This window comes from Erigeron canadensis, chromosome 3 (genome assembly GCF_010389155.1).
Source record: "Erigeron canadensis isolate Cc75 chromosome 3, C_canadensis_v1, whole genome shotgun sequence".
Lineage (NCBI taxonomy): Eukaryota > Viridiplantae > Streptophyta > Magnoliopsida > Asterales > Asteraceae > Erigeron > Erigeron canadensis.
Genome location: NC_057763.1, coordinates 36,373,044 through 36,390,125, shown reverse-complemented (window position 1 = coordinate 36,390,125; position 17,082 = coordinate 36,373,044). Strand labels below are relative to the sequence as shown.

Below are 17,082 nucleotides of genomic sequence, written 5' to 3'. Positions count from 1 at the left end.
GAAAATATATGAAATGTGATTGTGACATACTCAATAAATTTCATGAAAATGTTTAAATACAAAATCATTTACCAATAATCAAGCACTTGGCTCAATCTGAAGACTTTAAAACTAGAATACATATAAAATAAAATTAAAAAAAAAAAACACTGACGTTGGTTCAGTTAATTTGGCGTTTTGTAACAAATGCTTTATCTTTTGCTTTGCTATCATATTATCATGGACACATATACACCTGTCTCATTAGCTTGGATGCCCTGTCCATTGGCATGTGAAATATGAATTCTAAATCATAAGTATGTTTTGGCATTACATACTTTCAGTCTTGTTAGATGTCACAAATTAAATGCTTTTGCCATCATTACTTTTCTTATCGTTTGTATTTTATGAGTTATGAATTAGTGTGATTAGGTTGCACATTATGCTTCACATTTTCTACTGTGATCATTGAAAGCCACTACTTTGTTGATTGTTGGGACAATTTTATTGAATGATTGCACTCAAACTTGAGGTGTTTTTTGAGCTCAAGTCTATTTAAGCAATAGATATACGTTAGAAAGCACTAAAGATTAATAGTTGTATTGTTGTTTGGCCGAGTCTTATGCCTTTTGGGGAGAAAACCAATCTTGTGGAGAAAACCAAAGTTCAAACCTTACCATAAACAAATGGGGTAGTTTTAAGAGTAGAATAAATTGGATGTAATATTTAGCCGATAAAAAAAAAAAAAGTTGTAGCGTTGTTTCCTATATATGTTCTTTCATTTCACATCTCACAATTTGATATTAAGGAATAAATTTTGTACTTGTCCCATAAGTTTAGAAGATAACAATGATGGCAAGTTTGAAATTTCAATCTTTTAACTATATTTTGGTCAATGAAGTTTCAAAATCACCAATAACAAGTTTTTAGTTGTGTAAAACCCTACATTTATTTGACAAGATGGGCCATGTAGTCGTTATTCTTTGCATTTGATCATGACAAAGTTCGAGTAAACAAATTTATAGTCAGTGTTATTCATAATACAATGTTTTCACGCTAAGATTCTACGACCAAACTGAATAATCAAGATAATTGATTGTTAACATTCGGTAGGGTATCCAATGGGCAATCGGGATCTAAGATTTCTTTGCCAATCGGAACCTTTTGGAACATTAGAATGTATAACAAGGCTTGATAATAACCTTAGAACAATGTCATATTAAGTACGGAGTATTAATCAATTAAGAAAGAGTAATTATCTGACCTTGGTTCTTAAGGTTACTATCCGCATTCGATGCATGTAACAAAGACACTCACACGTATATCTTCTTAAAGAGTTAAGAAAGGGTTCGAATGGTTTTTTTGTAAAACTAGTACACGCTAAATGCGGACTCTGCCAGAGCTGCAAAAGAACAGCTGAGACGAGAAACAAATAGAGTACATGTTTTAATGGTTAAGTACAATGGGAAAAACTTTATTACGGTACACTGAAAATTAACTAGTAGACTCGAAGCACAAAGTGTTGTGTCAAATTGTTTCGTTTGTCTTTCCCGCTTGAACCAATGACAATGCTGAATTGGGACAATATGTAGAAGCCCTTCTCAACAGGTTTAGAATTGAAATTGCATTTCGGAAGAATATCCCAAAGAATCTAGATTAGCAGCCATAGCCTTGTTCATTGGTGGTGGACCACATCTTAGAATCTGCATGTTTGATAGTATAATTCATTTTATATTTCCTTTTCCAAAACTTTTCTAAAGATGATATTATCCAACTTTAATCATAAAAGGTTAAGAGAATTAAAACTGTGATTCAACCATACCTTAATATCGGATGCTGGTGCAGGGCAATGGGCTTGGATCATTTCTTTTGATACGAAACCAACACCACCAGTCCATTCCTCTGGTGGCTGCAAGAGTATTATGATGAACAAATGAAGAATAATTGCAGAAATAAGTTTCTGGTATACAAACAGAATCATCAATTTAAGTTAAATACCTGATTCAATACATAGTACACCTGGAAACGGGTAGGGTAATTAGTTGCCAGTGCATCAATTTCTTCCTGAAAAGTATCCAATGATCCAATTGCGTAGGCAAACATTAGTCTCTAACATTTATAAAAATTTCATTTCGTGGATGCTATCTGCTACCAGATGAACAAGAATTACATGTCAATAAATAAGTTATGTGTAACTACTTGCCTTAAGAAGGATATCATCATAAGTGACATTGGCGTAAATGAGATGCACCTGGGTCTTGTCCTTTGGGTTTTCTAGTATAGCTCTAGCAACCTAGATTGTAATAGAAAAATAATTACAGTTGATATTGGCTCATACAGTCATACTCAACCAGCTTGATTTGAATCAAAGAGCTAAGAGTTAAATCAACAAATAAATAAACACCTGAAACATTGGAGTGATTCCAGATCCCCCAGCAAGCATTCCGAAAGCTCTCACTTGGCCAGGTTGATACTTGAAACGCCCCTGAAATCATACAAAATTTAATGTCAGTTCAGTTTTAGAGCTAAACTTTTATCAACATTCAACAAACACCTAAAGTGCGATTTATATATAATTAATAGTGATATCATCCATCTTAAAAGAACTTCATTACAAACTGCATACGGTATTGGAGGAGAAATAATCTCATTCTCAAGCATAATCTACTTCCACTGTCTTCTACTAAATTTTAACGATTGTATGTTACTACTACTAGTGAATCAAATTTAACCTACGCTTATATCCTTTTTGATGTGAACACTTCATGTTTGTTCTCTTCTTTCCTGGTACTGCTACCAATCCTACCATTCTCTAGCTAGTCCACTATAACTTCTAAAGATTAAAAAGACCATCATCACTTCAAATGTATATGAAATTATTTGACTTTTCAACATGCAGTGATTTGATATTCAAATTATTAAAAGATAGTAATATTACTAAATGGGTGGAGGGTTCATCACTGTCCTTGTTAGAGTTTTTTTACTGTTGTCTTCCATATAGCTGGAATCCAATAAACAATGCTTTCCAACTGGAATTCACACACTACATTTTACAGATTCTAAGGGAATGGTAATGTGTTTCATCCTATCTCCAATAAACTAATGATTCTTGGTTTCAAGTTCTACTTGGCAGTACTTGACAGAAATGTTGGGAGGCTATACAGTAGTGATAAGTTTGATGTCAGTAAAAAAGTGTTAAGGCAGTGACCAAAGGATGATATTGTACAGAAACTTATAGTAAGCACCAGTTAGTTATGATCCTCAGTAATGGTAAATTAAATCAATTTAACTTCAAGATTTATTGTTTCCCTATGATCATATTTACTTATTCTTTGGGCTCAAGTACTTTAGTATAATGTCAATGCGTATGAGAAAAGTGTAAACTTCTTAACAGAGATTATGTTTTGCATTGTAAGTTTAGTACTACATCAAGCGTTGAGAATATAAATATATACAAATGACATGCCTGAAGTATAAAAACTTCACTACCACTTTATAAGTTATAACCACAGGCGGTCTAAAAAGAATAAAGAATTATAGTTACTGGGGTATGCATGCACCTTAGGTCCCTTTACAGCCATATAGTCACCTTCACGCATCTCTCTGAAGTGGTGGGACATTCTTCCTTGTGGATACATCTACATATAAATACGCCATAACCATATACATCAGTATACTGAACATAGATAGATCGGAGGGTCCGGACGTGTATGCAACAAATGTTACCTTGATAACCAACTCAAAATATCCCACGTCAGTGTCCAAAGTAGTTGGAGTGTACGGTTTAATAACCTCTTCCCCTTGGCTATCTTTACCTCTGAAGTAAAAAACAAGGTAAATGATTGTAAACAATCACATCATTGTTTGACGTAATTGTTGAAAGCAGATAACAAACCTACTACACCCTCCACTACAGAACCATAAAGATAAACTTTTGACTTTTAAGCAGCCATGGCACCATCCGAATATTTGATATTGACATATTACCAAAATGCAATGAATTACTTTCGAAGAGCAATGAGTTCACAAAATTTATATTTACCTTGTCCTACCAAAGAGCATTAGGCCCAGCAGTATTTGGCCCATCTACTGAAAGGTTATGAATTCAAGTCCAATTTGGACAAACATAAAAATAACCAAGTGGTGTGGATATTGGCCTTCTTTTATTTTTTTTTTAAAAAACTTTTTCTCACAGGTGTTAGATTGTTCATCGAGTTTTAACATTTGAAACTACCCTGCAAACATCAGAAGTCAAAACGCCTATCTTTACTCGACAATGTACCAGGTACAAGCTTAATACGAGACTCATTCATCGAAGAAGAAGAAGAAACCAACCTAATGAGATACATACCTGCAGCTTATATGTTGTCCAATAGGAAGTCCCAACACTGAAGTAGGTGTAGGAAGGGCAAATCTGAACTTGGCCACATTATGACTAAGTTGCGTTTTCTTCACAAGCTTGAACTGCTTGAAATTTTCGGCATCAATACTCCCTGCTTAAAACGCAACAATTTCATTTTTCTTTAGTTTCACAAACAACCCACACGAAACCGACGAAAACTAGACTAAAAAAGCAAAGCCCCATAAGTTAACCTTTGGATTTCTTGGAGGATAGAAAGTAGGCTGCGGTAGCAACAACGACAACAACCGTAACAGCCAGACCGACCTGGATCTCCTTGGCTTCCAATAAATCCATTGATCCGGACTGTATTTAACATAACTGAGATCAACTTTTAACTGAAAAATGACTCCCCAACTAGCATAAATTTAAAAAAATGTATGAAAATAAACAATATTTATTTAAGCAGTTTCGGCTGTGCATCATAACAAAAACTCGATATGAGTGTTAATGGGTCGGGTTTTGATCATACCAAATTTCACAAGTAAAACAAACTAAATAAGAACTCGGGTTATTTGGTCATGGTTTTTTTCAACACTCCTAAGCAGGCAGGCAGCGATATGTTGTTACTTTTATACACAAGCATCATCAAGTAACAATTATATTGAAATTTTATATCCATTCCATTCCATGATAATAATAATAATAAAAATTATAGATTCATTTAAGATTGGCAACATAATAATAATAATAATACAATTGAATTATAAAAGGTTAGAAAGAAAGAAAAAGAAAGGTGTTTACCTCGAGGTTATCGAAGAGAAAGCTGAAGATGGAAAAAAAAAACAATAAAACGATAATATTTAAGATCTGTGAATTTATTTATACTTAAATAAAAGTAGTAAGATAAGAAAATGGAAAGAAAAATAATACCAAATACAGACGGGATGGTGGTTGGTGAGGGTGGTAGTTGGAATAGAGAATGAACCGAAGCCGCCAACTAAACGCTAATGTTAGTCAAACTTGGGCCACTGCCACTCGTTTACTCAACACTTTTTTATGTTTCTTACTAGTACTATTTTTGCTTTTGTTTATCTCTAGTCTAGATAGCTTTTGATAAATTCTTTTGTCATCTATAACATGTTTAACTAAATTCTTTTCAAAATTTAAGAGACTTTATACGATCGAAATGTCTGAGTGTTTAGAGGTCATTTTTATTTGGGAAATGATTAATCCTTCTAACCAAATAGCCTAATAATTTTCTTAATCATGAGATAATAACACATGAAAAAATCAGAAGGCAAAATTAGAAAAGATAATTAGTGGATATCACATGTCAACTTCTTAATGTATTAGGAGGATTATTATGTTATTTGGTTAAAAGGATTTATCATTTTCCTTTTTAATGGTTAAAGAGACTTAAACTCTATATTACTGTAATTTATACTAGTATTAATTTTTGTTTCTCATTTTATTGTTTCATTTTTATCATAGATTATTATTATGTAATATATGAATGATTTTTAATAAACTATTGGATCCAGAAATGTCTTCGCATTATTTTATTTTTCAAACTAGCCATCAATATTTTGATATTAATTTTGCAAGAGATGAGTATTTCTCTTTATAAAACTAAAAGATTATAGTTTTTACTTATGTAGTTATATATGTAATTGACAAATAAGTTTTTTGCTTAATTGACATTTTTTCATAAATTTAGTGTTTTTAAGTAATTATAAATATCTACACTACTTCTACAAGCATTTAGGAGGGGTGTTGTGAGTATTTCGCTACTGTACAACTAAAATAAGCGTGAATACAATTGTCTTAATGCACATACTCTTAAAAATCTTAAATTTTAAGACTCTCTCTTGCAACTTCAAATGGGACAACCCTACTGCATATCCTTTTGAATTTCAAATTTCTCTTGAAAAATATTCTTTCCGGGTGTGAAGCGATCTCGTACTAAACGAAAGAACTATCACTTTCCATAACCAAAATGAAAGAAAGTCAACCTATTCCTGCAATTGCGGTCAGTCTCGTTATCTCTTTAGTTGTCGCCCCCTACTTGCTCATTCGCAATGACTACCACAAGAAAGTAGCCTGGAAGTTTCAACCTTGTTGACTATGACAACAGTCGCGACTATAAATAGACTCGCGACTACCCCCAGATAGAGAAAGCGGACCAAGGGGAGATTCCCCTGACCATTATCAGATCTCTCAGCAATCCTCATACGCGCCCCTACTACCTTCATCTTTAGGTTTATAGATCTCTATCTTCCTCCCATCTCTGTTGTCTAATATATCCACTTGTTAACACATGTAATTTATTAATTTTTTTACTAATCTCACCACTTGATTTTTCATATGTCACAATCGTATTAATTAGGAGGATTTTTAAGTTAAACAATTAGGGGATCCATGATTACCCTTTATAAAATTAATTATACAAATATTTATGCCACTGCTTAAAAAAAAAGTGATATTAGTACCACCTAAATTGATTAATTTACCACAACTATGCATTAACAAAATATACAATATGTTATAATACTTGTAAGGTGTGGTAAATGAATAGGTGTTACAAATATCATTTCTCTTGTGAAAAAACGCGGGGTTTATTTGAACGTAATCAGAATCCCACCGCCATAAACATCCCCCGCTAAAACGCGGCGAATCCCACCGCCATAACACTATATTACGATCTCATCTTGTATTTTTTTCGTTAATCATCAACAAAAATCATATCAAAATCCACAATCTGTTTCTCAATCAACATATTTTTCGATTGAGAATCACCAGTCACACCCAAATATTATCGATGTTGATTATCCGCCTAGGGTTTGTCTACAATTGATACACACACACATATACTTTTGTATTCGGGGTTTTTAATCGGCGACGGAGTTTTGGGTCTTGATAATCTTTAACAACCATTACGATGTTTCTCCCAAGAAATACTGATCGTAATGGCGTGTTTGTTGTTGATGGGGAGCCCCGTTTTGTGACACGAAACTTTTTCGGGATGGTTTATTTCACGCACGTGCTTCTTTTGGCTGCACAGGCGGGTGTTTGGTATGCAGATGGTAAACCCTAATTCTTATATTAATTCCAATGTTAATGGTTTTGTTTATTTTTTATAAGTTTTTAAACCGTTATTTTCTGGGCATCCTCCAGTTTGTTTAGTTTACGGCCTAGTTCTAAATTACTCTAGTTTAGTCTTTATGTTGCTGTTATTGATAATTCTAAATAGGATTCAACATGATAATGATATTAATATTAGCAGAGCATACATTCCCCTAACAACACACTGCTCCCTGTTAAATGTTTTAGGTTGAAAATTTTCAGTTCTTTTCCCTTGCCGTTTTCTTTTGTCACAGTGGTAAATATATGTTGATTATAAAGGAAGTATTTTTGGCAACTATTATTTTATTTGAAAACGGGTCACTCATATGTAAATGGGAAGTCTTTCTGTTTATTTGTGTTGATTTTGGAGATTTGCTATATTACTATTTTTTTTAGTGTAGTTCATTCTATATTCAACGTATTTTTATTATGATTTTCTTTGACGGTTACATATGTTATAACTTTTTCAATTGCTTTTGTATTTCCCATCTATTTTAACACATAATCACTTGTACTTTGAGGCTTGTACTTGAGGGTTTGATCGTGTGTATTTTGGTCGTTTTTGTATTGGGGATTGCTTTAGCTTTTGAAGGGGTTACATTTGTTAAGATTATCAATTGCTTTTGTGTTTCCCAACTATTTTAACATCTAATCACTTGTATCAACCTCTCTTGCACTTTGAGGCTTGTACTTGAGAGTATGATCGTGTGTATCTAGAGTGTTGGTGTAGCGGGGATTGCTTTAGCTTTTGAACTCCCCTACTTTATGTGGTTTTGACGTTTTAGATAATGCTTTTGAATTCTCCTACTTTTTTGTTGTTTTGAAGGGGTTACATATTTAAAACTTTTAAATGCTTTTGTATTTCTCAACTACTCTAACACCTAATCACTTGTTTCAACCTCTCTTGTACTTTGAGGCTTGTACTTGAGGGTTTGATCATGTGTATTATGGTTGTTCTTGTACTGGGGATTGCCTTAGCCTTTGAATTCCCTACTTTTTTGCTGTTTTGAAGGGGGTTACCTATGTAAAACTTTTCAATTGCTTTTGTATTTCTCAACTACTTTAACACCTAATCATTTGTTTCAACTTCTCTAGTACTTTGAGGCTTGTACTTGAGAGTATGATTGTGTGTATATAGGCTGTTGGTGTAGCGGGTATTACTTTAGCTTTTGAACTCCCCTACTTTGTGTGGTTTTGACGTTTTAAATAATTCTTTTGAAATCTCTTGTTTTTTGTGGTTTTGAAGGGGTTAAATATGTAAAACTTTTCATTTGCTTTTGTATTTCCCAACTATTTTAACACCTAATCACTTGTTTCAACTTCTCTTGTACTTTGAGGCTTGTACCTGAGAGTATGATCGTGTGTATATAGGCTGTTGGTGTAGCGGGGATTGCTTTAGCTTTTGAACTCCCCTACTTTATGTGGTTTTGACGTTTTAAATAATGTACTGCTTCTGTATATTCCAACCACTATAACACCTAATTACCCATTTCAAATGCTCTTGTACTTTGAGGCTTGTACTTTGGGTGTTTGATTATGTGCATTTAGGTGGTTGTTTTGGCGGGGATTGCTCTATCTTTAGAAATTTCCTATTCGTTGTGGTTTTGACGTCTTTACTACTGAGGTTACATGTTCTTAAAGTTTTTATTTGCAGTTGTATTTCACAAATATGATAACACATAGGCACATGGTTTAACTAATTGGTACTTTGAGGCTTGAACCTGAGGGGTTGTTGTGTGTATTTTGTTGTTGTGGTGAGGAATGCTTTAGCATTTGACTTCCCCTGCTTTATGTGTTATTTGTCAATAATGGGGTTACATATTTTTCTAAAATGTTTGTAGGTTGTTATTGTAGCAGGCATTGCATTTACTTTTGAATATTGTTGGGGTTATATATGCTACTAAAAGAAGACTAAGTCAAACATGTATAGGGGATTGGGTTTTAAAAGACTTAATTTGGACTGTGTGATATCATCCAGATTTAATTATAATACTACACCGAGTTGTAATAGATAGGCTGGAAATGGATAATTTTATATTATGTAAGACACCTGCATAGGTTTTTATCGTTTTAATATGGCATGTCAATTAGGCCACAATATTGGACTTCGTGCATTGTTAATTGGTTATTACTTGCAATACATGATCATCAAGCTCCAGTTCGGTATAGATGGTTTCTAACTGATTCTTTTTAATGGGAGGTATATGTACTATTTAAACCTGTACCATGAGAAACTATGGACCCCACGGCAGAGATTGAATATGAAGCTTCTCTAATTGCTGTTTTATATGGGTAATATAAACTGTCAGTAGTTCCTTGGATGCAGAGAGGTGACGGCAACAAATTTGAAACAAGACTTGATGACTTGAGATTAAGTTATATTTGCCGGGTAGCAATGGTACACTGGTGGAGATGATCAATTCTTCTAAGCATGCTATTGGAGTTATATATTTTATTATTTGTTGTGGCCAATATTACCCATTTACTTTTGAAAGTGTCGGTTTTGAGTGTTAATTTACTCAAATGGATCAAATCAGATCTCTTACCTTACTAAAGAAGTTCTGGTACATTAACAGAAGGATGACACTTACAAAAGGATGTGCATATTAACAGGTATCCATTTGTAGGTATTATTTATTTTGATAATTTGTCGGCTTTGAACCTTGACATACAGTTGATTTATGATATTAACCTGTTACTTGTTAAACCCATTTAGGACATACTTAGCCTGCGAACATGATTGATCTATCTAATTAAATGGGTTATGGGGTTGTGTTCGCTTTTAGAGATACCAAATCAGAATATACTAAGAGCAATTGAATCAGAAAGAGGCTATTGCCATGAGTTTGTTAATTGCCTTCCGGCTTCCACTGACTCTTTTTTGCTAGGATATTGGAAATTCAGTTGTTTCTGAGCCAATGTGAATGTGGGGAGTTTGAAAGTAACATTCTTATCTTTTTATGCATATGTTGGTTCAAAAATGGGGAGTTTTAAAATAACATCCTTATCTAGGCATATTTGCTGTGGAATTATGGGGGTGTTTTTATATTTTTCTTTTGAAAGTAATTATATAATATTGAACTATTAGAATTAAATAATTAACACATTAATTAATACATACCACTGTTTGAAGCTGTAACAATATGAAATCAGTTTTTTGTCAATTGATTGTTTCAGAACCAAAGTAATAAAAGCTGATTGTGATTTCAACTTGCAGTAATCTGTTTCAAAATGCCAAATACCCCCTTTACTATAAAATCTGTAGCCTTGATTGGTGTATGTTTATCTGTTGCTTTATGCTTTTTGAATAGCGAGAAGAAAAAGAATGCTGTTTGGAGGTGTTGGATGCAATGATGCATCTCATTCCAGGAAGGAGAATAACTTTACAAAAAAGTTATAATTGTTCCTTGAAATGGTAATAATAAGAATATCATTATGATATTTGCACATATTTTATTTTTGAATTTCTTTTTCTCAAAATAATGATTTTAGGAGTGAACAGCTTCAAGAGAATGTTGAAGAAGGCAGTCACGTCTCTGCCAAAGCTGCTGCTATTCAAAAGGTCTGTAATAGTGAGTAATTCCTTGTCTTGGTTTATAATGAAATCTTTGAGGTTTTTGGTTGTGCTGTTTGATCTTTTACCATAGTTTAAAGTTGCAATGTGTAGCTACTCAGTCAGACTATTACTTTAGTGATAGGGGTGCTACAAATGATATCAGTATTCAGTAGTACCTAGATGCATGTGAGATCTGAGACATGTGCATCTTTTGAGGTATGGATTTGGGTGGGTAGACATCATAAGGACAACATGAGTTTAAGTGAAATTTTTAACAATCCATGTGTCATTGGTATAAGAATAGAAGTCTAAGCCCTTTATAAAGTTCATAGTTGTTGGCTACCATAATCTCCCAAATCCCACCATGTTTTTAACTTGTAATTTTGAAGCTATTGGGCAATCCTATTGCTTTGAGATATGGGGTGTTACTTTATGTTAGCAAACTTCTATCAAGAGCAAGTGTGGAACTTAGAACATTATCTTAGATGCAGTAAACTTATTTTTTACACTCAAACCAGAAAATGTTTCAATCTATGTTATTAAACTACAAAGACTGATGATAATTTTTTGATAGGGAACTTTGATATATATATATATATATATATTTTCGTTACTTTATGTTAGCAAACTTCTATCAAGAGCAAGTGTGGAACTTAGAACATTATCTTAGATGCAGTAAACTTATTATCTACACTCAAACCAAAAAGTGTTTCAATCTATGTTATTAAACTAAAAAGACTGATGATAATTTTTGACGGTTCATTTTTTGATGGGGATATATATATATTTTTCAAGTGAGAGATTGGACGACAATATTGAACTATAATAAGAATTTATGAACCTGTTACCTCTAATGTAATAACCAGTAAAACAGGTATATATGTAATTGTGGCAATTCAAAATTTGGAGAATCCTATTGGTTTTACCAAGCATATATATTGAAAACAGAGAACTCTCAGGGTGCATTTGGTTCACAGAATGTTTTTGGAAGGAATGGAATCTTTCAAAGGAATTGGAATTTGAAGGAATAGAATTTGACGGAATGTTTTTGATTTTTTGAAAATTCTAAGTGACAGAAGGAATGAAATTCCTTCCTCCATCCCCAAGGAATGGGGATTCCATCAAATGATGGAATGTTTACATTTCTACGAAATGAGATTTCCTCTTCTTTGAACAACCAAACGCACTAAGGAATGGAATTCAATTCCAATTCCATCAAATAAAGTGAACCAAATGCGACCTCAGAACCAAAATTTCAAGGTCAAATACTATATCTGTTGCCGCCTTTATACATATTCAGATGCCGAGGAGCAAGTAGAGATGATCCAGTATTGCCTGTGTGAAGATTGGTTTCATGAGAAGCATCTTGGTCTTGACTCATCTAACGAGGTTAGTATCATTAACTATTGAGCATATCAAATTCAGCTCTTTTCCGGTTGAACTAAAAGTCATTTTAGATATCGATATGGTAAAGATATCAAGAATATTAAGATTGGTACGCTATTATTACTTCAAGCCGATGAAATCACAAGCAAAAAGCGTATCAATATGTGCTGGCCGGGCAGGTTGGACAATAGGTCAAAATGGTTAAGTTTGGGTTTGTTTAACCTCACACACTCTTAGGTCTTTGTGGAAATATGGAAGTCTTATAAATAGTTAGTTTGTCAAATTTGATATAATTAATTATCTTCATAACAATAATAATCTCTTTTTTTTGCCGAGTGAAAATGTAAAAGGACTCGGGAGGTTTTATATCGTAAAACACACACTTTGGCAACTTTTGACCAGTTTGATACAAGTCTTTTCAAGACTTCATTTCACCCGTTTGACACTTCAAAAATAAAACTTAGCATAAATACATCTATTTTCTCAAAATCACATTTCTTTTATAAATGTGTTTTTTCTATTAAATTTAGTTACATATCCCAGAGACGAGGATAAGGGTGTTATCGAGTCGAGCTCGAGCTTAGCATGGCTCGAGCTCGACTTAAACAATATTTGCTTGGCTCGACCTCGACTCGTGACGAGCTTTCAGTGTGTAGGCTCGAGCTCGACTCGTTGTACCTACAATATGGCTCGAGCTCGGCTCGAAAAGCTCGAAAAAGGCTCGATTTTTGGCCTTTTGGCTTGTGTCTATAAACATGACTCGAGTTCGGCTCGAAAAGTTCGAAAATATTTCACTTGTAACAAAATTTATACAAATAGCCCTTGTAGAATTAGAAATTTACTATTTAAGAATTATATATATAAATATATACATAATATATGGAAAGCTCGATAAGTATTCGAGCCGAGCTATGTAAAGCTCGAGCTCGACTTGATAATTATTTCGAGCATGAATTTAGGGCTCGAGTTCGAGCTCGAACTCGATAATAGTTCGACTCGATCGAGGCGAGCTCAAGTTCGAGCTCGAGTTGCTCGAAAAAAGCCCGGCTCGTTAGCAGCACTAGACGAGGATAGCGAACCACTGTAATATCAGGCAGCAATAAGAAGAGGCGGATAGAAATTTCCTTACTAATCTCGGGCATGTGAGAAAGATGGAAATACTATTGGGCATTGCTGATGTGAAGATGAGTTCCGCTCATTTCTGGTAAGTAAAATATTTAATTTTTTGTGGATATTTACATTTCATAAGATGACCAGATGATATGAGCACCACCCGGTATTCGGATCAAATAGGGTTTGACAGCGATATAAATGGTTACAGACGCACCTTCCGATTATAATCGCCGGGCGACAGCTCTCTTTTCCACCGACAAAGATTACTGGATCCTTTGTTCACCTCTTGAATTGCCGATCAAGATAGCTAGGACACAATTTCAAGACTCAATTTTGAGACTCAACTAATTTTCTAAATTCACTGCCTTCTTTTCATTCCAACGTGCTCTTTTAAAAGAAATTACATGAAAAGGAAATAACTGGCCATACCTCCACTACTAGTATGGCTTAAAATAAGGAAATACTTTGATAAGTTCCTAAATAACCGACACATATAAAAACAACTAAAACTAACAACCGTATGAAACTTAAAATGCAGAAAATAAACATAAACTTGGGCTGGAGCACGTTGGGCTTGCATAGCTGCCTCCTGTTGCATGGTTATGGGCCCGGGCCCTGGTCTCGAGACTCAACCCAATTCAGCATCTGACTGTTGGAGCAACCCGTGTTCACAGAACTCGAACTACTTGCCCCGTAATCCATATCACCAAGCCTTCAACTCCAGATAAGAGGTACCTAGCTGCAGCAGGTAATCCATGCATTTGTCTATAGGTTATATCCACCAGCCCACAACCGTTATCTCTGTTTCTCTTTCTATGATGTCTTCACATACATACAATGGCTAATATGAAACTGTTTACTATGGCCAACTTCAGACTGATTGAGCTGTTTACTCAATAACTCTTTTTCTTGATCTTGCACATTCAAATCATATGAAATTAATTGTAAGAAGTGGACCTTTTCTTAATTATATAGGTGATTTTTCACCTCTATCGCATTTTTTGTGTAACGTTGCTGTTTACTGTTTATTTTAACAATGACAAGTTATCAGCTATAATTCCCGCACCAACAATAAGATGGACACAGGGTTCTTAATTCCAATGTTATGGGAAATGAATGTAATTAGGTTTTGAAGATGTAACTGTTAAGATTTAGCATTTAAGGTCATGAATATTTATGTTAGTTTGGTAAAAAAGGCTAGCTATGTCTATGTGCTAACTAATTATTGCAACTTATAGTTTTAATAAGTCTAATAATCAGTTTGTATTGTTTGGGTTTGTGTCTTAAGTTTCTGAGTTAGCAAGGAGTTAATTAAGCTAAGTAAGCTATTTGAAAAAACCTTAAGGAGTTAAGTAATGATAATGAAATTTATTTTCTATCATGGTTTTCCAAAACAAGGAGATACATAGACATGTTTTACGTGGTCAAGTGTGTTGATGTTGTCATACCACTGGATTATCAGCATTGATGGGAAAGTTCATCCACTGATTAACACAAATTGGTATTAAAATTGATTATTATAAGAACAGTTGACTTATCTAACAGTGTTTAAGACTTGTCCTGGAGTGTTTAAATATTCTTTAGCTATTATATCTTCAATTTACTCTTGCAGGTGGCTACTTTTGAGAGAACTACACTACCCATAGGTGTAGAAAGCACTATTTGGTTTGTTACCAAAATTGAAATGCACAAGTTGAAATTGAGGTACCATGCTGCTGCAGGTAACCCACACATCCGTTTATTTGATGCTAACTCCACCAGCCCTCAACTGGTATCTATGTTTTTATTTTTATGAGGATTACACATACATACATATCAACAGTTGGCAAATGGCTGATGTGAACTGTTCACTTTGGCAAACTGTAGACTGATTGAGCTGGTTACTCTATAGCTGTTTTTCTTGATCTTACCAATTCAATCCATTAAAATATATCGTAACCCAAATGGACCTGTTCATGAGTATATAGGTCGATTTTCATCTCTAATACATTTTTGTGTAACTATTTTGGTATCGTTTATCTTGACAACAGATTATCAATTATGATTTTTACACATCCAACAATGTGATGGCCATGGGATTCCAAATGGAAAATGGATGTATTCAGTTTTGAAGATGGAACTGTTAAGATTTGGGATTTAGTGTCAGTGAATGTTCATGTTAGTTTGGTAAAAAAGGCTTATATTATCCACATTTCTGAATTTGATCCTGTTAATTAAAATGGATATTAGGACACCCGGTAGCTAGAGAGAATACGAAAGTGTGTTAAGGTTGCATGATATAACTGTTTGTCCATGTGCTATTAAACTGATTATAACAACTTATAGTTAGAATAAGTTCAATTATCAGTTTGTAATGTTTGGGTTAAGTTTCTTAGCATGGAGTTTAGTAAGCTATTCCAATTACTTTTAAGGAGTTAAGTAATGAATTATATACTGTGCAACTATTCTCAGACATAGCTTTCCAAAACAACATAGACACGCTAAGCGTGATCAGGTGTGTTGATGTTGGCGTTCCACAGGGTTTTGAGACATTGACGGGATGGTTCATCCACTGATAAAGATAGCTTTGTTTTAAATTGATTGTTTCTAAGAAGATTCGACTTATCTAAGAGTGTTTAAGACTTATCTTCCAGTGTTTAAATATACTTCAGCTATTATATTTTCAATTTATTCTCGGAGGTGGCTACTTTTGAAAGAATTTCGTTAACCTTAGGTGTAGAAAGTACTGTTTGGTGTATTGCTAAAATTGAAATTAAAATCAAAACAAAAATTGAAATGTTAATGGTTTTGAGATGTGGATGAAAATGATGGGGTTATAATTTTGATGTTATGTAAATTTCATCCCTTCATCTAATATAATTTCTCTATCTACACGGGTACCAACCTAGGTAAACAGGTAAAGGGAAATGGGCTGAAAATTACCTAGTGTCTAACATGATAATAGTTATATTAGTAGCGAACATCCGCTTTGGTTCCTTGTTAAATGTTAATTGACGTAGCAGTTTGTTTGCAAGAATACCTAGACACCTGTTTTATTTGCTGTTGTACTTGAGGGTTGGTTATGTGCTAAGTAGTTAGGGACCAAAATTTCGGTGTTTCGGTCAAGGAATGGTATTTGAAATATCGGTTATTTCAGTGGTATTTCGGTGGTATTTCAGTAATCGTAATATTATGAAAAATGTTATATAAAATTATATATATACCAAAAAGATTGCAATTATACACACAAAAAGCAAGTATATTAAGTTAATACTCAATCTAAATATCAAAGTCAAGCTTAAAAGTGTCAATATTTGATAGAATAGTGTTAATACTTCAAAATTTTAGTGTTTCTTATGTTATTTAGTTTGGACAAAAATAATTTAATAAAAAAAAAATCTGAAAAACTGGTATACCACCGAAATTTGACCGATTTCGGTAAATATCACCGAAAATCTCGGTACCGAAATTGTAGACAAAAATCTAAACCGGTATACCAGTGGAGGACCGAAAACCGAAATACCACCGGTATACCACTGGTATACCACCGAAATTGACTACATAGGTTATGTGTATCTAGGTTGTTTCTGTGGCGGGGATAGCT

General features: G+C 33.8%; 1 protein-coding gene and 1 long non-coding RNA gene across 2 annotated transcripts; one reads left to right on the top strand and one right to left on the bottom strand.

Moving 5' to 3' along the window:
- Positions 1-1,280: 1,280 nt before the first annotated feature.
- On the bottom strand, positions 1,281-5,342 carry LOC122593937 (NADH--cytochrome b5 reductase 1-like). The gene is made up of 11 exons (XM_043766402.1): positions 5,252-5,342; positions 5,123-5,144; positions 4,573-4,684; positions 4,331-4,472; positions 3,706-3,796; positions 3,540-3,617; positions 2,384-2,464; positions 2,183-2,272; positions 1,978-2,043; positions 1,802-1,888; positions 1,281-1,682 (listed from the first exon to the last, which is right to left on the bottom strand). The coding sequence occupies exons 3-11, from the start codon at positions 4,673-4,675 to the stop codon at positions 1,590-1,592; spliced, it is 831 nt and encodes a 276-aa protein (XP_043622337.1). The 5' UTR covers positions 4,676-4,684; positions 5,123-5,144; positions 5,252-5,342; the 3' UTR covers positions 1,281-1,589.
- Positions 5,343-14,078: 8,736 nt separating this feature from the next.
- On the top strand, positions 14,079-15,904 carry LOC122594100. The gene is made up of 3 exons (XR_006322931.1): positions 14,079-14,247; positions 15,112-15,220; positions 15,530-15,904. It is a non-coding gene; the product is annotated as an uncharacterized LOC122594100 (long non-coding RNA).
- The last annotated feature ends 1,178 nt before the right edge of the window (positions 15,905-17,082 follow it).

Bases quoted from the DNA above. Each gene is read 5' to 3' on its own strand.
- LOC122593937 (XM_043766402.1), bottom strand. From the start codon at position 4,675: ATGGATTTATTGGAAGCCAAGGAGATCCAGGTCGGTCTGGCTGTTACG. The intron at 4,473-4,572 runs GTTAACTTATGG...CGTTTTAAGCAG, and splicing joins ATCCTCCAAGAAATCCAAAG to GGAGTATTGATGCCGAAAAT. The intron at 2,465-3,539 runs GTGCATGCATAC...GTATGATTTCAG, and splicing joins TGGCTGTAAAGGGACCTAAG to GGGCGTTTCAAGTATCAACC.